We start from the raw sequence: 23,077 nt of genomic DNA, 5'->3' as shown, positions 1-23,077 counted from the left end.
TTCACAATGGGCGTTATGTCTGCCCTCTATATTTTTCAATTTGCGTGGCATAGAAAAACAAAAATGGGCGTTATTTTTTTCCTTTATAAAGTAGAACAAACGACGACGTACTAATCTGTTTCATTCATTACGTTAGTCAATAGTTCAAAACAGCGTCGTTTTCATTTTAACTTTAAGAGAAAATCAAAATCTCATAATCCCAAATTGGACGGCCACGATCAGCTAGACCACTGTAACTCCGGTGGTCGTGACATCACCGGATCAACGATCTGAGTTCTTCCTCGTTCGCTCATATGCGTATTCAAGTGGGAAAACATCTGAAGAACTCGTTCGTCGCCTTTCTATTTGATTCTCCTTTGGAACAAAAACTCTGTTTACAGAGATCAGAACTCGATCCCGCGATACGATTGGTTATTTCTATAACATCAAAATCGCGAATTGAGCCCGGTGGTGCATGGAAGCAAGCTCCTTTGTGTCGGGAGTTTACCTTCTACTAATTTGATTGATCATCAATGGCTTCTTGGCTTAAAGCTGCCGAAGGTAAAGTTTGTAGTGGGTTAATCTGCATTCGTTCATATCGGGATACCAATTTTGAAGTTTCCGTTAAATTTTTTTTCGTTAGATTTATTTGAGGTTGTGGATCGAAGAGCAAAATCTGTGGTTGAAGATTTTTCGGAAGAACAGAGCGAGTTGCAGTTGCCAGGTACTGTGGGGAGTGATTACTCTGATTTCACATAACTGTGGTGCAAAAGCTTTATATTTGGAACTTGTTTGATCTCTGTGATTACATTTTGAAAATGTCAGAAGAATCTTGGAAATGTCTTATACAAATTGTGCTGTTGTAAATTCCAATAATTTGATGAACTTCAAGTAACTCTGTGAGAAGTTATACTTAATATACATTGGGAATTGTCGTGGAGTGTTGATATAAGCAAAGCTTGACGCTTATATCTTTATTTTAAACTTATATAGTCAATGTATATGTCTCTTATTTTGTGTTTGTCTTTCTTTGGGATGGCTAAAGCTTCCGGGAGAAAAGGGCTCCAAGGGAAGAGAACCAATTCAAAGAAAAAGGTATGACCGTCGATCTATCGTCCATAAGTTGTTATCTTTGCTTGTTTTATCAGTACTTAAGTATTAAGATGAACTTCTTTGTTGTGGAATGTATTTGTAGGCTCGACAGAAACTTGTAAAAGAAGAATCTTCTAGCAAAAGAGATTTTTTTGGTGATCAATCCGGCCCAGTGGTATCACAGTCAGAGGTTCCTCCATCTAAAAGTTCTGTTTCCACTGAAGAGGCCTCTTCATCAGGGCCTGTTTTGCAGAAAACAGAGATTGAACCGATTGATGTAGATGTTCAGAGGGTTCAATCACTTCCACAGTCAGCGGCAGATACAAAAAGTGACAATGCCGCTGTGGTAGCTTCAGAATCTGTTGTGGACGGTGATGGAGCTGAGTCAAAGCATGCTGATGGAGATATTCCAAATGATTTTTTGGTGCAACCATCACCATCTTTACCTGACAAAGAAATTGAGGTCGCTGTCAGTGAGAACCTGGTTGATGCTCCCAAAAAAGGCGCTCAAAGAGAATTAGATGATTCTTCAAAAACTGACCTGGAGAAATTGGAATCTGTAGTGCATGTATCTCCGATTGGTGAAGGGAATGTTGCTCAGAGCGCGGGTGATGAGGCGAAAGCTGGCACTTCAATCAATCTGGAGAAAGAACAGGAACAGAAAGTTCCTGAAACCTCAACCGTTCTGGAGAGAGAGAAGGATCTTAGAGCTGATAAGACGATTATGAAGATTCAAGATCAACTTGAAGAGGTTAGTTAGTCTCGGGATAATGAAGAAAATGGCAAATGCTATGTCTGCCACTTGACTTTCAATGTATGTTGTCTTCTTAAAAGTCTGTTGATCAATCTTTCTACTAATTCTAGGCCCAGGGGTTGCTAAAAGCTACAGTTTCCACTGGGCAGTCAAAAGAAGCCAGGTTAGCAAGGGTAAGCTCAAATATCCATTGGTAGTTTACCGCATGGAATTGGTGGTTAAACACTCTTTCATATGTAAGATAGGATTTATCCATGCCTGTGGTTGGACCTGACCAATTTCAGATGTATCCTTCTTTTGTCTTAATTTGCTTTTAGGTTTGTGCTGGACTTTCATCCCGTCTTCAAGAAATTAAGGCGGAAAATGCACAATTGGAAGAGCTTCTCAATGCAGAGGTAAATTTCAAAAGTTTGAGTTTCTTTTGACCCAGATAAGAAAAAGTAAAAGTGATACTTGAAGGTGGGCAGTGCACCTAATTTTATTTCTTCGTTTTTATTGTAATAGCAAGAGCTTACCAAGTCCTATGAAGCTAGCATTAGACAGTTGCAAAAAGATACGTCAGCTGCTAAAAGTGAAGTGACGAAAGTAGAGTCAAACATGGTTGAGGCACTAGCAGCTAAGAACTCAGAGATAGAAGCACTTGTCAGCGCAATGGATGCCCTGAAAAATAAGTCTGCTCTGAACGAAGGAAAATTGTCGTCTCTCCAGGTTTCTAGGCCTCTCACTTACTCGAAATTTCTTTTGTGTTACCTATTATAACATACCATGCGTCTTCAATGGTGTTAGTTACTTCCTCTCTTCAGTTGCCAAACCAACTTTTAGTAAAATCATTTACTTTTATTAGGCAGACATGGAGTCTATTATGAGAAACAGAGAATTGGCTGAGACTAGGATGATGCAGGTATTACTATATTTTTTTCATTAATGACTTCCAATAATTTGCTGTTTGCTATATACAAATATAAACATATTACGTCCTCAGACCATAGAATTAATATTTTCTTATTCCAGGCATTGCGGGAGGAGCTTGCCACTACTGAAAGGAGAGCCGAAGAGGAGCATTCTGCACATAATGCCACAAAGATGGTTTGTTGCCTGAAAGATGCGAAAACTTTTTCCAATGGAAACATTATATTATTTTTTTCTTTTACATGAATTGCTCTTTCTAAGACAGGCTGCCATGGAAAGGGAAAGGGACCTAGAGCACAGAGCTGTGGATGCTTCCACAGCACTTGTTAGAATTCAGGTGAGACATAATTCTTGGATTGAGCGCTACTATCAGTTGTTTACATTTCAAATAGGCCATCCAACTTAATATGCTGTTAGTTTCTGACTGTTGGCTTTCTCTTTTGTAAATTGTGTTTGTCTTTTTTAACAAGGAAAGTTATAAAACCTTCGTATATTCATATACTACATATTCACGAACAATGTAAAGATTCTTTGTGGAACTTTTATTTCTCAAAAACTACTTTGATTTGACTTTTCAATTGGCTGGTATTTTAGAGAATTGCTGATGAAAGGACAGCAAAAGTGGCAGATCTGGAACAGAAGGGGGCATTACTTGAGGTAGATGAACTTATCTTCAATGGGATTTGTTCCTGCATCTACATATATTTGAATTTAATGCAAATAATTGGCAAATAATACTCAGGCTGAATGTACATCTCTAAATCAAGAGCTGCAAGATATGGAAGTTCGTGCTCGCAGAGGACAAAAGAAAGCCCCAGATGAAGCAAACCAAGTGATCCAGGTATGTTATATTAGGTTATCAGGCTCGAACATTGTGGAAGTTTACTTATGAGTTAGTGGCACACTTTGAAATTTTCTGTTAGAAGTAAAAACTATAGAACATATATGCACAAAGTATTTATGATCCCTTGGTAACTTTGATAACTCATGTAGCTTGAGTTTAAATCTTCTATTGTATTTTTTTATATGGGTCGTTTCATATAATAAAGCACCAGGTGTTATCGAAATCAAATTCCAAAAGTGAGAAATATTGGAACCTTGAAAAACAACTTTATCAGCTTTTCAAAGTTCAGATTTTAGCTACTCCAGAGAAGTAACTTTTAAATATGCAGATTCAAGCATGGCAGGACGAAGTGGACCGTGCTCGGCAAGGTCAAAGAGATGCTGAGGAGAAACTTTCTTCAATGGAGGTATGTTACTAACATTGGAATCCTTGATGACATGAAGTATTTGTTGTTTGTGCTATACTAGCATTATTATTTACACATGATCTGTTCGTTTGTTATAGGCTGAAATGCAAAAGTTGAGAGTTGAAATGGCAGCCATGAAGAGGGATGCAGAACATTACTCACGTCAGGTGACATTTACAGTTTCTGAGAGTCTGTCTTTTCTTGTGAACGCATTAACAGTTTCTGATTGTTTGTTTCTCATAGTCTATAATTATGAGATTTCCTAATTACTACTCTTCAATTTTTATTAATTGGATAAGGTAGACCTGGTAGTTCTCTATTAAACCCATTTTGATTATATTGAATGCAGTAAATATCATTGTCCTGTCAACTCTTTTGAATCTTTTGTGTGAAAGATTCTTTCGATGGTCTTGTGAACAGAAGTGACTATGATTAATTGATTTATTTTGCTTTTGCTCGTCAAGTGGTACCTTTAATGCATATGATTATTTAACATGAGCATAATGGTTATATACCCTTGACCTAGTAGGAGCATACGGAGCTGGAGAAACGCTACCGTGAACTAACAGATTTACTGGTAAAGTGAACAAGAGAATTTACCGATTCTTTATATCAAAGTCATATTCGGGAGTTGTCTGATAGCTTCTGGTCACTGGGTTTTAATTCAGTACTACAAGCAAACGCAACTGGAGACTATGGCGAGTGAGAAGGCTGCAGCAGAGTTTCAGTTAGATAAAGAGGTGAAACGTCTACACGAAGCACAGGTCTGACATCAAAGCTCTTACAGTTAATTTATGTGCTTTTGCTTTCCATGCTACTTACAAGAAAGGTTCTAAACTTGTTGATTCAGGTAGAGGTAGAAAAAAGCAGGGTTTCACGGCGCCCATCAGCAACTTGGGAAGAAGATTCTGAGATAAAGACACTCGAGTACGTATTAAACTTGTCTTATGTGCTAATGTCTACATTTATGCTGTGTTTGTTCTTCGATACTTAACTAAAACAATTTCAGGCCTCTTCCGTTGTATCATCGACACATGGCTACAGCAAGCACACAGGTAGAAATTTAGGAGCCCATTTAGAAAAACTCTGCTGTTCATCATTCACTTTTAACTTTTTTTCTTCTGTTTTATTTCTTTGTTTGCCTTCTCTCTTCAGTTCCAAAATGCAGTGAAACTGTTAGACTCAGGAGCTGTAAGAGCCACAAGGTTCCTTTGGCGGTACCCGATTGCGCGGATTTTCCTACTCTTTTACCTTGTGAGGCGCTCGCTTACCTATTCAATCTCATTTGCGGTACTTGTGAGTTTATGGAGCCGTTAATCAACATCATTTATGAATTTGCAGGTCTTTGTTCATCTCTTCTTGATGTATCTAATACACCGGCTCCAGGTACGGCTGGCTTACATTAAAACTCACATCACAGTCATGGAATTCAAATTGTTGTCATTCCTAATCTCATGGTTTTTGGTGTAGGAACAAGCTGAGGCCCAGGAAGTTGCGGAAATGACCAACAACGTATTCAGACCATAACAGATTCCATAAGAAAGCAACCAATGGGGTTTTCAATAGATTGCTGAGTGAGAAGTGTCGAAGAAAGAAGCATAACTATGGATTATAGAGAAGGTTTTGAACTTTTTATATAGAGGCTGCTTCTCACTGTGTTCCATATTGCACAGAAAATTTTTGTCTCTTTCTAAATTCTAACCGTTGGAATGTGAAGAACATAATGTTTGGTAAATGAGGCTTATACACGCTTTATTGATATGCATGGTTTTAAAAGCATCTTGAACCTATGTCTATTGAACCAGACCAGTTCGAACTCACATTGAAGATACATATTTATTCCAAGAAGACAATAAATTAAACAAGAGAAAAGATTATTGTTCAACTTAAATAACTAACATACAACAAAACCTTTTGTTTGTAATGAGAAGAGAAGAGCTTTTTTGTCTTTATAATAACCCTATTTATGCTCCACAATGCCGTCCCAAACAGCTTCAGGTTTGTCATCTGAAGATAAGTGTAAAAATAAGAAAATTAGAAGGGGTTAAGGTAAACGACAGAAGAAACCTTCTAGAAGCGGAGCAACCAAAGAAAATAAGTTCTTTCACCGTTTTAAAGCGGGAATTTGGAATAACTCAAGGGAAAAGTGGCTGTTGTAGGAGTCCCGTTGTTTCGGGATATCCCAACATTATGTTAAGATTCTGCAACGCTTGTCCCGAAGCTCCTTTCACCAGATTATCAATCTGCAACACCAAAGAGCTTTTTATACACTGACATTGTGGAAAAGTTAAAGATGAATTTATAACAGAGCATAGCTATGCTCAATTACCACTGAGATTATGATAGCTCTTCCAGGGATTCGATCAGGATAGACATTCATATGACAATAGTTGGATCCTCTAACGTTGTGTGTCCGAGGAACTACTCCTTTATCCAACACTTTGACAAATTCTTCATCCTACAAAACATCTCGTGAAACATAACGAGTAACAAAACGTAGTAATTGGCTTACAACACAAGAGTAATCATCACCTCATAAGACGTCTTCAATTGCTGGTGTAAGTCTTCAGTTGTAACCCCAGGTGCCATTTCCACATATATAGTTGATTGCATTCCGCGGATCTACATAAACAACAAAGACCAATAAATACGTTTTGAGGCTAAAACCATAGAGAACAGGTTTAAGATTTATGTACCATTGGCATGAGATGCGGCGTAAAACTGACTGTTACTTTTGATTGTGCAACATCAGATAATCCCTGTTCAATTTCAGGAACTACAAAATAAAACAGACAGTTAAATTCAAATCACAGAACCAAATTTTACTCAGCGTAATAATCAAATGGTTACATACCATGGCGATGTCGTGTGACACCATAAGAAGAAATGCCTTCAGCTATCTCAGAGTAAAGATTTGCCTCCTTCGCACCACGTCCTGATGATATTTTCATATCAGTCAAGAAACTAGAAACATTCTACTGCATCATTGTTCATAAATAAAGGTCGCGGAGTAAGCTCAAACCTGCTCCACTAACACCAGATTTTGCGTCGATAATAATGTTTTCATGTTTGATGAGATTTGCCTGCATCAAAGTAAGCACACTGAGTGGAGTTGATTGAAGACTAGACAAAATAGCATTCCAGAAAAGAATAGACAAATAAACCTTCATTAAAGAAACAAGAGGAAGTTGAATCGAAGTCGGGTAACAGCCTGGGTTAGCTACAAGGCGTGCCTTTTTTATGTCCTCCCTTAGAATCTCTGTTAGACCATACACAACTTCTTTCTGAACGCAGCATGACACTTGGTAAGTGTAAGCATTATGAACACAACAGACACAGAATCAAGCAATATCTTTTGAGAAAGGTACCTGTAACTCTACTGCCTGGTGTGGTTGACCATACCATTCTTCGTATTCTGAAATATTACGCAGCCGGAAGTCCTAAAAAGTGTATTTTAGATAAGCATATCACATATAGAAAAACAAAAACAAAAAAGCCATTTCTCTAGGGCATTACCGCTGAAAGGTCAACAATTTTTAACGCGCTGGGCAGTTCCTTGATGATTTCCTAGCAAAATTAACACACTCATTTCTGTTAAGCTAGGAAAAGCTTTGAAACAAGTGGTAACGGAAGCATAAAATGGCATATGGACCTGTGTTGTTCCATGAGGCAAACAGCAGAATACAGCGTCCACAGTAGAAAAATCTGCATCCTTCACCGAGATCAATCTAGGTAGTTTCTGAGGACAGGAAAAAGGTTTAATCAGTTGACCACTATATGCCATAACAAAGTATCATTGAACAGATTCATCTCTTGGAATTGTACAAGGGATAGAAATCACTTATACTTGAGCTCTCAGGTGCGGGAAAACGCTTTCCATTGACTGGCCAGCTTTTCTATCAGCAGTCATCAGAGTGACCTGGAAATGCGTATGATTTGCAAGAAGCCTGACGATCTGCCATTCAATAAAAAAAGGTATCCCAAATCATTTGCTAAATTCAAAACTTAGAGACCTCATCCATTCTTTCCCATGAAGTTCTGAAAAACCTTAAAAACCAATGACTACTAATATCTTTCTTTTCCCGGAATAAAAGCTAAACCTAGCATATGTTTACTGCTTAAGCTGAATAAGGAGGACAAAACCCAAAAAAAAGCCACATACTTGCAACAAAATGCATACCACTTGAGCTCTGATTCATTTCAAAACCAAAAGAGTAAACTTTGAAACAGAAGAGAGAAGAACATTGCACAAACCTCAGCACCAGTGTAGCCACTAGCACCAAGAAGACCAATCCGAATATCCTTTTCTGGTTTAGCAGAGCTATTGGCTGAAACTCTGAAGCTCTTTGAAGATAAAGAAGCCACATGGGATCCCAAAGTAAGCTTATTGACTCGCTTATCCGCTACACGAATCTTCCTTCCCCCCTTTGCACAAAACAAGAGAAAACCCACATTTGTATGATTATCAGATTGCATAAAAATAACAAAAACAAGCTACAACCAATGATCTTAATTAGGGGATCAAAATTAGTTTGAACTTCATCAATGTGGATTCAACGGAAAAAAAAAAAATCAGAAATGATAAGAATTATAGAAACAAACCTGGAACCAACATCCTCGTTCGAAGCAAATTGAACTAAAAGCCGACGCAGTACTCATTCTTTTGATTCAATTATGCAAAATAGCAAATGCCAGAATCGGACGTATGTATACGAAAGACAATTTTTTTTTTTTTTTTTTTTTTTTTTATCTTGGCTTCTCTTCAATGTAAACTGAGATTGAGATAGAACCCTAATCTCATATCCTTTCCATCAAAACAATTTCTCAAAACACTCAATGCTAAAAAGAAAAGAAAAGGATACAATTATTGCAGTAAAATCAAAATACCCCACTAAACTCTTCGTCCACTGACTTCGTCGGAGTCGGACGACAAAGATTGTGGAACGCAAAAACAAAGAACAGAAGCGACGTCGCTTTGAGCTGTCAACCCTAGATGCAACGACGTCGTTTTTTAGAGAAACTCGTGGATTTAACCCACGTGTCGGGACGCAGCCGCAACGATTCTAGCAGAAAACGTGATATTTTCTCGTCGTTAGCACTTAGCATTACGTGGCGACAAAAAAAATATTGTTTTTTTTTGGTAAATTAACTGACTAAAGTTGATGACTGAAGAATAAACGGTTAGATGATGAACTTCAGAACTTGTGTGTATAATACAATAAAATAAAAATCGAATCTTTTCGGAAGTCAAAACGAAATCTAGTAGAGCAAAAAAAAAGCTTCCAACTTTATTTATTTTTCTTGTGTCGTCAAATCAAAATCACTATCGCTATCACGTCTGTTTTTGAAATTTCACTACGAACAGTGATCAGTCTCTGATTCTACTGGGTAAATTAAAAACCTTTACGCTGAAGTGAGCGAGAAGAAGAAGAAAAATGATAACTTTACGCAGCAGTGCCAATCATGCTTCTTCGAGGTCAAGGATCGATCTTTCGGGTCGGATTGAAACGGCGTTGGTGAATATTTACAGAAAACACAATCTTACTCCGATCAATGATGAGACGAGGCAGAGACTCTCTTCGATTCCAGAGAATATGGCTTTTGCGTTGGTCTGCGACGTTTTTAATTTGCAGTTTGGTATGATATGCAACCTCGACAGCTGCATCGTTTCTACGGTCAACCAGGCCGTTGGTGTCACTGGCTCTCCTCGGCTGAGCTCCGCCTCTGGTGGGTCTCCGGCACAGTCTCGCATCCCCTCTGGAAGTCACGTGCGCAGGGTTCTTCAAGGTCAGTATCTCAAACACTCTCTTTGCTTGTGATTCTGTTTTGGATTCGGAGGTGTGTTTTTAGAAGACGACTCTTTTGAAATAGTATAAAAATCGTTACTTTCTTATGATCTGTTTGTTGTTGGGCGATTGCAGAAGAGATGTCTGTTGATTCTGATGCTCCTTCTGCCAATTCTTTGCAAAGAGAAGACATCAGAGGATCTCTGCAGATTCCTCAGCTGGTAGCTTTGGGCGAACTCGAATTCAAGAAGGCGTTTCTGTTGCTTAGCTATATCCCAGGGTAATGTTTGTGCTGCAAGTTTTTGAAAATATATTCCATTACTATGATCTCTTATCCAAGTATTTTAAGTGATTGGTTTTGGTGAAAGATGCCTTTTTTTTGGTAATACTTAACCTTTGGTGTTATGTAGGCAACGTTTGGGTGAGGTTAAAACTGCTGGTGGTAAGGTTTTAAGTGCTGATGAAATCAGACAATGGAAGGATTTGCCCATGGTTGCATATGAAGCAGCGGTTTGGGACAGCTTGGGCCGGTTTTATTGTCCTCAAACTGACCGAAGTGTGGTATGCTGTTTTGTTGTTCTATTGGGGTATTATTTTCAAATTTCATGTTTGCATTTCTAGGGGGGATTTGATCAGAACTAGAGACTTGTTCGTTACTAGATAATTATTTTCTGCTATGAGAATTAGATTTTGGTATCAAAGTTTTGCTAACTGCATCCTCTTTCTTGCTTTGTCTCTCCAGTTACAATGGGATACCGGGAAGACCCATTACTATCAATGTCATGTAGCTCCCGATGGTAGCTACACATTTAAGGTTGCTTCAGCTCTTCAAGTACTACTACCTTTCATGTTTCATTTTACCATCCATCCCACATATGTTCTTTGTGCTAAAAAGGTTTAATTCACAAGATACTTCTAGTGGCTGTTGAAGCAATTTGTTACCATATGTCTATTAAAACTTAAATGTCTCAGTAGTAGGATAAAGTCCTTGACAGTGACTTAATATGCTGGTACTTATCAATACGATATTCGCAGGGCCCTTTACTGGAAAACACTGGAACACACCTGCACAAGGTCTTGGGTGATGAAAATGTTCTAACGGTCAAATTTACAGATGTCCAGAAAAAATCGTCAACCTATTCTGGTGACCGTTACTTCACATACAAAGGGATTGCCAAGAATGGTATCATGGTTGGTTTACGTCGTTATCAATTTTTTGGTGGGTTGTTTTCCTTTCTCGTCTTCATTCATGCCATCAGACACACAACACTTTTCAATAAGTACTCTTTGATTTTGGATAACATTCTGTTGAACAGTTTTCAAAGATGGAGGGAAGGAAGACAAAAGCAAAGATGTTTCTACAAAGAGAGCGAAATGCTACTTTATACGCACAGACTCTACAGCTTCAATTGATATGGAAAAACCCTATATCTTTTCTGGGAAGTCAATCTATGAAGCTCGTATGCATTTTATGCATGTGCATAAATTGCCATCTTTGGCCAACTATATGGCAAGGTACTCCTGTCTTTTCCCCTGTTTGAGGGTAAACAAGTGCTACAGTTTCATCTTTGAACTCCTTGAAAGATCTTCCCTTATATAATTCAAGTCACCTTTCTGTTTGTTAATGCTTCAGGTTTTCTTTGATTCTTTCGAAGACTAAGAAGCTTGAAGTTGATTTGACAGGAGTTAACTTCGAAATAATCAAGGATATACCCTGCCATGTACTTCCTTAACTGATATGTCCATGAGGACCTCAGTCTCTTTCTACTTAGCCTTACTTAGTGATTTACTAAGCCTCACTATATGCTTTTACCTTTTCTAACTGTTCCAATGGCAGGATCAAGATGGTAAAGATGTTCTTGACAAGAATAACAAACCTTGTATACATTCAGATGGAACTGGCTACATCTCTGAGGACCTTGCCCGGATGTGTCCAGTAAATATATTTAAAGGGAAATGTCTCAGAAGTGAAAATATTAAGGTCCTTTCCTTACTTTCATGACTTTGATGGTTTCTTAGGTGCTCTTTGTTCACTCTATTTTTATTCCTAGGATTCCTTGTCATTTTTCTTTAATTTGCTGTGAATTAAGAGCACGATTTCAAATTTTGAAGGACAGGAAGCATGTGGCCAAGAACCGGTATGTATGATATAATAATACCCCTGTTTTTGCTTGATCATAGATATTTTTCTTTTAAAGAGTACAAGTAACACTTAATTTTTCCAACAGCCTCTGCTGATCCAGTTTCGGATGTTTTATAATGGCTATGCTGTTAAGGGAACTTTCCTTGTAAACAAGAAAGTAAGCCTGCTCTCTTTCTAAATTTGTGGTTTAAATGTTTGGAAGCTATTCCTTAATTTGCTCCCATTTTGGTAGATTCCTTCTCGGACTTTCCAGGTTCGACCTTCTATGATCAAGGTGTTGCCAGATCCCTTGCCGAGTTTTAGCACCTTTAACGCCCTGGAGGTAGTAACGACAAGGTATTTTGTTCTGACTACTTGTTGTTTTAATACTGAAGTTTTTTCCCTCAAAATGTTCTTATGGTGGAGTGAAGTTATCCTAGTGACATCTAGTTGTTTCAATCATCCAGTAATCCACCAAAAAGAATAAAGCTATCAAGAAATTTGGTTGCGCTGCTTAGCTATGGAGGAATCCCTAATGAATTCTTTTTGGATATATTGCTCAACACGCTGGAAGAGTCGAAAACCATATTCTACAACAAACGTGCCGCACTTAATGGTGCTTTAAATTTCAAAGCTTTCTGGCTCTTTTGCATTTTTTTTCTGTAATCATGTTCCTAAACCTACTGAGTTAAGTAGCTAAGATGTGACTCTTGATGGATCTTTTAAAAAGTCAATTTGTTTGTGCAGCTGCCCTTAATTATGGCGAAATGGACGACCGAAATGCTGCACAAATGATATTGGTTGGTATTCCCCTTGATGAACCGCACTTGAAGAATCATCTGTCTATTCTCTTAAAGACAGAGAAAAATGATCTCAAAGCAGGCAGGCTTCCTGTGACTGAATCTTACTATCTCATGGGCACAGTGGATCCTACCGGAGAGCTAAAGGAAGATGAAGTCTGTGTCATCCTGTATGCTACTCAATTCTTCTCTTACTATTGCATTTTCAATTTTACATGGATACAAGAAACAGTTACTTACTTTCATGGAATTGTGAGTTAGTTGTTCTTGTTCATTTTGTCACTGCTTCTTGTCATGGTTTTGTAGGGAGTGTGGGCAAATTTCGGGAGAAGTATTAGTTTATAGAAATCCTGGATTACATTTTGGAGACATACATGTACTTAAGGCTACATATGTTAAGGCCTTGGAAGAGTATGTTGGAAATTCCAAGTATGCTGTGTTCTTCCCTCAAAAGGGTCCAAGATCCTTGGGCGACGAGATTGCAGGTGGTGACTTTGATGGTGATATGTATTTCATATCAAGAAACCCTGAGGTAATACACCGCATTAGAAAGTAAATAATCATTGTTGTGACCTGATTTTCTTCGGCTTGCTTTCTGTTTTAGCTACTTGAACACTTCAAGCCAAGTGAACCGTGGGTGAGTTTGACTCCTCCCAGTAAAAGTAACTCTGGTAGAGAGCCAAGCCAGTTTTCACCAGAAGAGTTAGAAGAAGAGCTTTTCGAAATCTTCCTGAAGGCAGGATTTCATGCCAGGTACTCTCAACTCAGTTTTAAGACCTCAATACTGAAATGGTCAAAACTGTCTTGGATTTGCAGAAATCAAATCTTTGGGATTCATGTGTCTTTTTCTCGGGTTCACAGCAATGTTATAGGAATAGCTGCAGATAGCTGGTTAGCAATAATGGACCGCTTCCTCATACTAGGAGATGAGAGAGCTGATGAAAAAGCTGAAATGAAGCAGAAGATGCTAGAGCTAATTGATATATACTATGATGCTCTTGATGCACCGAAGAAAGGGGCTACGGTCTATCTCCCAGGTGACCTGAGGCCCGACATTTTTCCACATTACATGGAGCGGGAGAAAAAATTCAAGTCTACTTCTATTCTTGGATTGATCTATGACTTTGTGACAACAGAGCAACCCTCACCATCATCTGGTAAAGGACCCTTCTTGTTACTAGTACAGAAATTATATATATTATCAGATCACCAAAGAAATCATAATATCATAATATGTGTTTAACTGTGGTATACAATTCAGAGATCAATAAACTCCAGTGTTTTGAAGATGAGCCTGTCTCTGAGTTTCATATGGAGAAATGTAGACGGTGGTATGGTGCTTACAAAGCTGAGATGGCCCACGCAATGCAAACGGATACCACTCATGCAGATTCAGTTATTGAGAGCTACAAGGAGGTAATATCTTCAATCCAATACCAAGTATGATACAATCACAAAACTTGGTGAAGTACATTCTAAAAAAAAAAAAAAAACTGTTTCTTCTCGTATATAACAGGAGTTCTACGGCGCTGCAAGGTTTGAAGACAGCAAGAAAAGCCTGGAAGAACTCTATCCGCAAGCCCTGGCACTCTATAACATAGTATACGATTATGCCATTCATAATGGTGTCTCGAAATGCAGTTTTGTCTGGAAGGTAGCAGGACCTGTCCTGTGCAGATTCTATCTAAAGAAGAAAATGCAGGAGAAATCTTTAGTGTGTTCACCATCTGTGCTTAAAGAGCTTTGGGGTTGAAGAATATAATCAGTTGGTCTTCCCTGTTCTGGTAATAAATAAGCCTATGTTGTTGCTTCAGGTCTAATAAGAAGCGTATGAGGCAAGTAACCTAACTTAAGTAGGTGCCAAGATGTGTATTGTGTAGTGCCTTGGATTTAAGTTCTAATGTAACTTTGTCGTCCTCCGGTGCTTATGAAATGAATAAAAAATATGTTAAATAATGAAGCTTATCTATTTAGTGTTATTTGTATGCTGAGAATTTTAAACCTTGGCAGTTGGAACCAGCAGGCAACTTCGTTCGAACTAAAAACAAATGTTTGATCGCGATTTTGCGATGATCACACCCGAAAACGCGATTTTTATTTGTGCGTTGCTACAAAGCAGTGGCAGCTTTTGTAATTAAGAGGGCTACCGCTTGGGCATTTTAGTATATTATCAAAAGTTTAATAAACGGCTATATTGTATTGGTGTACTGTATAAAATCGTCGTCAAGTCAAGTCCGTAAAATCGTATCACAGAAGAAAATAAAAAAAGTTATAATTTTTATTTTTGGTCTCCCTTACATGTACAAGAACCCTAAAGAGGGGGGATTGGGGAATAAAAAATAAAAAAAAATGATGATGATGATGACCACTACTACTAGGGATTGTAACGGCGGTGATCAAGTTATTTCCCGGTCAGAAATCGTTCTTCTGGCTAGTGTTGAAACCATGTTGGAGAAAATCTACAGGAAACACAATCTTAGTCCGATCAAAGTGGAGGCAAGGCGGATGCTTTCTTCGATTTCTGAGGAATTGGCTTTGGAAACTACAGCGCGTGATAGCAATCGCCTCGTACGCGCTGCCGTTCTTCAACTCGCTGCAGTACGGTAGATTCTTGTTCGCGCAGTATCCTCGACTTGGACTGCTGATGGAGCCAGTGTTCCCAATCCTGAACCTGTACAGATCCGTGCCGTACGCGAGCTTCGTGGCCTTCTTCGGACTGTACCTAGGGGTGGTGAGGAACACGAGTCTCAGTAGGTATGTGAGGTTCAAGGAGGCGGGTTTGGAATGAAGGCCATGATGTGGGGACACACGGGTGTGTTCGTGTCCAGCTCTATGTGTTTTGTCTATGGAGTCCTGTCCTGCCTAGTCGGCAAAACTCCCTACATCCCCTTTGTCGCTGATACCGCCGGTAGACAGCTCTAAAATTATTGGTCAGCTTCTAATATATGTTTGTTAGTTAAACAAATGATGATGGTGTAAGTTTATTTTCAGCTATATGAAATTGTGTAAGTTTTTCATACCTAGTATAGAAGCAAGACCTACAAAAGTAATTTGGAACACATGTATGAGACTGAATCATAATTTTTCCAGACTGAGAGGTATGAAAACAATCAAGATTATTAAATTTGTGGGCATAAACATTCGTTTGGGAGTCTCCTATGATGCCATAACTGAGACGATCAAACATACCTACGATGTAAAAAAATCTGAGATTAAACTATGGTTACAATCCATGTAACGACGTACGATAAACCAAATATTGAAATGAATAAACAAATCCTATTTCAAGATAGAAAAATGGATTGGTTCATTTTTGGAACTACTGACATGTGAATTATTTATGAACTTCCTTCGATAGAATAGTTTTGGACCAAGAGAATCCGAAATGAAGATTCAAAAGAGATCAGAACCGTGAATTTCGAAAGTTCAAAACGACAGAATCAGCCCACATAAAGAAAAAATGACAGAATCAGCCCACATAAAGAAATAATAAACCGTTTTTTTTTTTTTCACTGAATGGATTATATTAGAAAAGAAGAGTTCGGAAAGATTACAAATCACAAGATAAAAGACGAGAATTAAATTACAGAGACACAATGATCTTTCCATAACCTGCAACTAGAAGAGGAAAGGATTTTACCGATACATTGTTTAAACCAAAAACATCTTGTCTCGAGACTGATTGAACTCTCAAAGGACCATAGGGACTTCCCGCATACCGATTGGTGTTAACGAGCTTCAACACATATGGCCATAACAAGAGAATGGAACTTGGCTTTCTCCGCATAAGATGCATCTTTCTCTATAAGTGCTTTGTCAAGGGTCTCCCGGGATGTAACCGTAAAATAATCTAAACCCACTTGAACCTTTCAACGCCACATAGATCAAGTAATTAAGCTCAAACAAGCCTTAATTCTAAATGTTCTAAACCAAGCACAAACCAGAGCTCAATCCCCTAACTAATAAGGAAATATAGTCGAGGATGAGAAACTTAGCCCAAACAAGGGAAACTACAAATGGGAAACTACAGGAACCTGAGCAACTGATGATACCAGATCTTAATAGGATACAATCTGATCAGAGCAAACAGGGTACACAAAGGGAAGCAGAAGAGAAGATCGAGATACCGAGATAATGAAGTTTCGAGATCGGCTTATATGTCGATGAAGGAAGATGAAAGAACCGTCGCTAGAAGAACCAAGAGCCTCCACTTCGCGAATACTCACTAGAAAGAATCAGCGGTTATAACTGAGACTAGCCAATATTCCCCTCCGTGAATCGCGAATACCAACGACACCCCGAGCACATCAGCAACCAACAGATCCTAAGAAACGTGAACCAACAAACTCGCTAGATCTAAAAATCCACAACTACAGATCCAATCTCCAAAAGCCTCCACACTTCAAAAAACGCATGATACAACAACAAGGAATGAAAAACTAAGCAAAAAGTAAAAGAGGTGACCAACGCCGGCGCTATATGAGCCGCCACGTGCCGGTCAAAGTTTTAACGGAAGTTTTGAGAAAGGGAGTCGGAGAGAGAGAAAATTAGTTTTTAGAGAGAGATGGTTTTTAAATAATAATAAACCGTTAAGAGGTGATATTTTTGTTTTACTTTATATTTTTTTTTGTTTTGTTTCGTGATCACTGATCAGTTGAAATGGGTTTTGTTAATCATGGAAACATGATCGACCAAATATTCTTGAAGATTTCCCTATGTGTTATTCCAAATAAAAAAAGTGAAAAGTAGATTAAGTTAGATTAGGGATCCAAGTACTTATTTCTATATATGTTGCTTAAAAAGAACAAAATATCGTCTCTAAAAAGAACATATACAGCATTAATGGGAAAGTAATTATACCATCATGTTTGGTATGGATGAATATCCTCCTTGCATCCTCACATCCTCTCCTATATAGTCACGTTTACATTCAATGTTTTAATTAATTAATATAAACCTTATACTCTTAAAAATAATTGAATTAGTTAGATTAAAATTTTTATAAAATCTATATCTTAAATAAATGGAAACTGTCTCGTGAACTTTACAACAACATAGGGTATATAACTTATATGGGATCTATTGTAAATAGAATGTCAACTGACTAATTTCAATATGCTTAACTGAATTTTAAATTTGAAACAAAATGTTTATAATGAAATTTGAGATGTAGTTTACTTATGATTGAGTAGTCAAACATCTAAAGTTCACGAGACAATGGATAAAAACTTGGTCGGATTTTATTGTAAAAGATTGATCCAACAAAATTAAAGCAAAACCTAACTCTGATCAGATTATTCGTACACGTATATATTTTTTTAATGTTAACCAACTTATGGGGTCTAAATGGTTCAATGGCTCATTATATATATATGCTCATGTTAACCAACCCAGGGTGTCTTAAGTTCCGAGACTTTCACGTTTGGGATCGGAATCTCTCGGTTAATATAAGTAAAAGAAGTGTTTAATTTGTAATTGATGAAGCTATTGCAACTAATTTCGCCGTGTAATCTAATCTTCTCCAATTGTGCTACTCCGAGACCTCTTTGTGGCTGCTTCGGCTTCTCTGAGCCATTCTTTTTCCCTCTTCGTGTCACCGGAGAAGAAGAAGATGACGAAGATGATACAGGAGATCGGATGTATCAAATATGGTGACACGTGCGGTCTGGTGATTGGTGGAAGTGAGGGAAAAAACGTGGAGGGCTGCGATTGGAGCAAGGTGAACTTGCTAAAGACTTTAATGAAGCTGTTTATCATCTTCTTCATTATAAAAAGAGTCTGAAATTGTGAAAAACGTGTAAAAATAGTTTTGTATAGCCTGAAAATCGCATTTTTTTTTCCCATTTTAATTATAAAAGAAAAACATTACCCTTCATTAGCCTTTTTAAAATTAGTTTTTTGTAATGGGCTTAATTAAAAAAATTTGCACAGGCCCAATAGAGCCTAAGTGAAGAAAACCCTAAATCACTTCTTGTGTGCCCATATATAATGGTTGTTTATCTGCTCTTATCGCGTGCATTTTTTCTCTTTGTTTCTTCTTCCAGTTCTTACTTGTTTTCCCACTACCACAGACAAATTTCCTCTTGCATTTCTCTTTGCTCCTCTTGCATTTCTCTTGCTCCTCCTTGCCGGTTACCTCTCCAAGCTTCAATGTCTTCCGTTCACCAAGGTAAGATTTCGGATTTTTCTTTTCTCAATTTATAAATTGATATGCATGGCCGGTGATTCCCTTGGAAACATTAGAAAAAAGGTTCAGTTAAAAAAGTTGGAAAACAATAACAATAATTATATATATAAATTATATAAAAAAATTTACCTTTCATTAAAATTTGTAACAACTTTAACTGCCTCTTCGTTAGTGGAGAAAGTGAAGATAGAGAATCTTTTGGTGACTAGTTTTGTAGTTTGGTATTTTTCAAAAACATTTCGAACGTCACTTTCACTAACATAGTTATGAACTATGAGAGTATTAGAAGGATCCAAAGTGTACCGGCCATCTATAAAGAAAAAGGGATCTGAGCTTAGAATAAATCTATTAACCAATAATAAAATGATTTGTAATACTAATTGAGAAAAGAAAAATCTGAAATCTTACCTTGGTGAACGGAAGATTTATTCTAAACTCAGATCCTTTTTTCTTTATAGATGGCCAGTACACTTTGGATCCTTCTAATACTCTCATAGTTCATAACCATGTTAGTGAAAGTGACGTTCGAAATGTTTTTGAAAAATACCAAACTACAAAACTAGTCACCAAAAGATTCTTCACTTTCTCCACTAACGAAGAGGCAGTTGAAGCTGTTACAAACTTTAAAGAAGGGTAAATTTTTTTTATATAATTTATATATATAATTATTATTATTGTTTTCCAACTTTTTTAACTGAACCTTTTTTTCTAATGTTTCCAAGGGGATCACCGGCCATGCATATCAATTTATAAATTGAGAAAAGAAAAATCCGAAATCTTACCTTGGTGAACGGAAGACATTGAAGCTTGGAGAGGTAACCGGCAAGGAGGAGCAAGAGAAATGTAAGAGGAGCAAAGAGAAATGCAAGAGGAGATTTGTCTAGAACCGGAAGAAGAAACAAAGAGAAAAAATACAGGCGATAAGAGCGGATAAGCAACGATTATATATGGGCACACAAGTGCTGAGGGGATTTAGGGTTTCCTTCACTTAGGCTCTATTGGACCTGTGCAAATTTTTTTAATTAAGCCCATTATAAAAAACGAATTTTTAAAAGGCTAATGAACGGTAATGTTTTTCTTTTATAATTAAAATGGGAAAAAAAAATGCGATTTTCAGGCGAACTATAGACGGTTACGCTCCGGTTCATCCACAGGCGGATCCAGTTTAATTTTCATCACGGAGGTTTCGATGAAAACGGTTATCCGCCGAGATCCTTGGGCATTTGCGGACCGAATGCCTCCAACAATGGACCCCTCCGATGAATCCACTGGATACAAATTCGGAGAATCCCTCTCCAATACATGAGTGAGAATGTTACTGCTCACATTGGAAGAGCAATGGGGATTTTGATGGACATCGACTACAATGCGGAGGCTGCTGCTCGGATTATGTTTGTGTCCGTCCGACTGAATTGGGATGTGGATGCGGCGGCCACTGTTGATGGCTCTCCACGGCTGAGTTCCGTCGAGTCTCTGGTACCGTCTCCTCCTAGAACTCCTGGGAAGAAAAGTTGCAGGGGTTCTCAACAAGGTCAGTCGTGTATCTCTGATGGGGTCTAAGAATACTTCTTCGGTTTGTGTGTTTTTGTATGCTCTAGAGTTTTATAATGACTATGGCTAATTGTTGTAGAAGAAGTGTTGTCTCTTGATATGGAAACTCCCTCTCCTAAGTTATTGAGAAGAGAAGAGAATGGAGGATCTAAGCACATTCCTCCACTGTTAGCTCTTGGCGAACTCGAAGTCAAGAAGATGTTTTTGTTGCTTAGCTATACTGGAGGGTATGTTTAGCAATTTCTTTTTATCCGATCAAAGTGGAGACAAGGCGGATGCTTTCTTCGATTTTTTTTCATGGTTTTGTAGCGAGTCTGGCCAAATATCCGGGGATGTGTTAGCATACAGAAATCCTGGATTACATTTTGGGGACATACATGTACTTAAAGCTACATATGTCAAGGCCTTAGAAGACTGATACATTTGAGGTCCAACATCCTCCTATTCTCTATCAGTACCAAAGGAAGAAGAAAAGCCCAAGTGGCTAATAGTTCATTGATGAGGATCCAATAGTGTATTGGACCCTGGTCGAGGGTCAAGATATCTTAGTAAGGAATAAGTGTCACTTTCCTACTGCATTGTTCTGCAACGGTTCTATGGGGTGGGGTAGGTATATCAGAAGTAGTACTTATGTAGTAGGTTGAGAGGAGAGTTGTTTTATCGATCTTTTGGGTGAAACATTGTAAGGGAGAGGGGAGAGACTCCATTAAACATTCTCTTGGTTGTTATCGTTGTCTTTTATCAAAGAGTACTTTATTATTATTGTCATTGTTCTGTTCAAAGAGTTTACACATTCAAAACGTATCAAATTGGTATCAAAGCTCTCTATCTTGGGAAACTACTCTTCTAGATGGCGCTCAAGAAGGTGGAAGAGTTGGAGAAAGTCATGGAGAACATCCAGAAGGAAGTCCAGCAACTGTCTAGCTTGGAATCCGACGTCAGTGCCATGAAGAAACAACTGGGGAAGTTGGACGTCTTGGAGAAGCAGATGGGAAAACTGGATGTTCTGGAGAGGTTGGAACGAAGGATGGCGGAAGAGGACCGCCTTATTTGGGGTACGTCCAAGGGGAACGAGGATGATTCTCAAATCTCCAGCGTGGAAAAGCAAGGCGGGGAAGAGTCGCAGCGACGCTCTCCGCAGAGCCCTACAACTGAGGTGGGAGAAACACAAAGGCGTAATCCTCTGGTGGAGGAAAGAGAACCACTCTCACAGAGGATCGAGCTTCCTTTGTTTGATGGAGAAGAGGCGGAAAGCTGGGTTCTCCGGGTGGAGCAGTACTTCGAGCTATAGGAGTTCACTGAGGAGGAGAAGCTGCGGGCAGTGCGAGTTTGTTTTTCCGGGGATGCACTGTCGTGGTACCGATGGGAGAAGGATCGAAATCCCTTTCTCAGCTGGGAGCAGTTGAAAAATAGAGTGTTGGAGAACTTTGCCACCGCTCACGACTTGACCGCTGGCGAACGGTTGTTGTTACTCCGACAGGAGGATACCACAGAGAAATACTGCAATGACTTCATCTCCTTAGTGTCTAACGCGCCGGAGGTGTCTGAGAGGGTGCTGGAGATGGCGTTCATGATTGGGTTGAAGCCTAAGGTTCGAAAAGGAGTGAAGATGTTCGAGCCCAGGACGTTGAAGAAGATGATGGATCTTTCCCGAATGGTCGAAGATTGGGAGGGACAAGGTGACTCGCCGGCGCCGACGGGGTGGGAAATCACGAGCAGAACACCGTTAAGAAACACGGGAGACAAATATTCGTCATGTGGGTCCCACCAGACAGGGACGATTTTGTCTTCTCATAAACCGGTAGTGGGTACTGAGTCTAAAACGACAGCGTCGCGTCTAAATGGGAAAAAAGTTCAAACCCTAATTCGAAAACCTCAGAACCGCGACGACCACCATTCAGACGGCTGACGGATGCGGAAGCCAACCACCGTCGAGCTAAGGGGTTGTGCTTCCGGTGCGACGAGTAATATCAGGTCGGACACCAATGTCGCTTCAAAGGGCTCCAGATTCTGGTGGCTACCGAGGACGACGAGGGATTGTGCGGGAACGAAGACGAGGAGGTAAACGCGGCGGAAATGGTCGAGATTCCGGAGTTCACAGCGTTATCTATTCAATCCGCCGCAGGAATATCCTCCCCACGCACCATGAAGCTGAGGGGAAAGGTACATGAGGAAGAGGTAGTGGTGATGATTGACAGCGGCGCCACCCACAACTTCATATCTAGAGAGATGGCTCAAAGGTTGGGAATAATCCCAAGAGGAACCGCGGGTTATGGACTGAGAATGGGCAATGGTGTCATGGTGAGAGGAAGTGGGGTGTGCCAATGTGTGAGGCTGCAACTCCCGGATTACACGTTGATCACTAGCTTCTTACCGCTGGAGTTGGGAGAAGCGAACGTGATCTGAGGGATGCAGTGGTTACAAACCCTGGGAGACAAGATGGTGAACTGGCTCGAGCAGAAGATGAGTTTCATGGTGGGTAGAGAATGGGTGACTCTCAGGGGGGACCACAGCCTTAAGAATGCGTCTATATCTCTTAAGGCTATGTGGCAACTGGACGGGGAAGTGATATATGTGGAGTGTACCAGTTTGCAATCTCCTGCTGGGGAAGGTGAAGATACGACACCCGAGATCTTCCAGTCACTGT

General features: G+C 39.1%; 3 protein-coding genes across 11 annotated transcripts; 2 read left to right on the top strand and 1 right to left on the bottom strand.

The window, feature by feature from the left end:
• Window positions 1-117: 117 nt before the first annotated feature.
• On the top strand, window positions 118-5,763 carry LOC104766848 (golgin candidate 1). Of its 8 annotated transcripts, none has more exons than XR_015590402.1 (21): window positions 118-540; window positions 623-703; window positions 1,025-1,074; window positions 1,175-1,822; window positions 1,936-1,998; window positions 2,143-2,220; window positions 2,330-2,533; window positions 2,674-2,726; window positions 2,837-2,911; window positions 3,000-3,071; window positions 3,329-3,391; window positions 3,477-3,575; window positions 3,907-3,984; window positions 4,083-4,151; window positions 4,511-4,561; window positions 4,653-4,748; window positions 4,835-4,911; window positions 4,994-5,039; window positions 5,140-5,238; window positions 5,326-5,370; window positions 5,455-5,763. XR_015590402.1 is itself a non-coding variant. In XM_087500381.1 (21 exons), exons 1-21 carry the CDS (start codon window positions 513-515, stop codon window positions 5,509-5,511), a joined length of 2,133 nt encoding a protein of 710 aa, XP_087356507.1. In that variant the 5' UTR covers window positions 118-512; the 3' UTR covers window positions 5,512-5,763. The 8 variants fall into 8 exon arrangements, 1 of the variants encoding a protein (XP_087356507.1); XR_015590401.1 differs by having other exon boundaries at window positions 2,996-3,071; window positions 4,514-4,561; XR_015590404.1 differs by having other exon boundaries at window positions 2,996-3,071.
• Window positions 5,711-9,038, bottom strand: LOC104766847 (putative N-acetyl-gamma-glutamyl-phosphate reductase, chloroplastic). Its single transcript, XM_010490815.3, has 14 exons — window positions 8,587-9,038; window positions 8,239-8,409; window positions 7,832-7,939; window positions 7,637-7,723; window positions 7,501-7,551; window positions 7,353-7,424; window positions 7,149-7,268; window positions 7,007-7,067; window positions 6,839-6,919; window positions 6,681-6,760; window positions 6,517-6,606; window positions 6,314-6,442; window positions 6,093-6,227; window positions 5,711-5,991 (listed from the first exon to the last, which is right to left on the bottom strand). Exons 1-13 carry the CDS (start codon window positions 8,641-8,643, stop codon window positions 6,120-6,122), a joined length of 1,215 nt encoding a protein of 404 aa, XP_010489117.1. The 5' UTR covers window positions 8,644-9,038; the 3' UTR covers window positions 5,711-5,991; window positions 6,093-6,119.
• A 195-nt stretch (window positions 9,039-9,233) lies between these two features.
• On the top strand, window positions 9,234-14,648 carry LOC104766852 (putative RNA-dependent RNA polymerase 5). Of its 2 annotated transcripts, none has more exons than XM_010490820.3 (18): window positions 9,234-9,771; window positions 9,906-10,050; window positions 10,181-10,331; window positions 10,513-10,584; window positions 10,806-10,989; window positions 11,087-11,285; window positions 11,404-11,491; window positions 11,608-11,751; window positions 11,888-11,908; window positions 11,999-12,070; window positions 12,146-12,249; window positions 12,360-12,508; window positions 12,640-12,862; window positions 12,999-13,224; window positions 13,297-13,445; window positions 13,554-13,849; window positions 13,954-14,108; window positions 14,209-14,648. In XM_010490820.3, the coding sequence occupies exons 1-18, from the start codon at window positions 9,420-9,422 to the stop codon at window positions 14,443-14,445; spliced, it is 2,967 nt and encodes a 988-aa protein (XP_010489122.1). In that variant the 5' UTR covers window positions 9,234-9,419; the 3' UTR covers window positions 14,446-14,648. The 2 variants fall into 2 exon arrangements, with proteins under 2 accessions (XP_010489122.1, XP_087356625.1); XM_087500499.1 differs by having other exon boundaries at window positions 11,861-11,908.
• The last annotated feature ends 8,429 nt before the right edge of the window (window positions 14,649-23,077 follow it).

This window comes from Camelina sativa, chromosome 19, assembly GCF_030686135.1.
Source record: "Camelina sativa cultivar CO46 ecotype springtype chromosome 19, ASM3068613v1".
In the NCBI taxonomy this organism is placed as follows: domain Eukaryota; kingdom Viridiplantae; phylum Streptophyta; class Magnoliopsida; order Brassicales; family Brassicaceae; genus Camelina; species Camelina sativa.
Note: the sequence above shows the minus strand (reverse complement) of the source record. Positions and strands in the feature narration are given on the sequence as shown.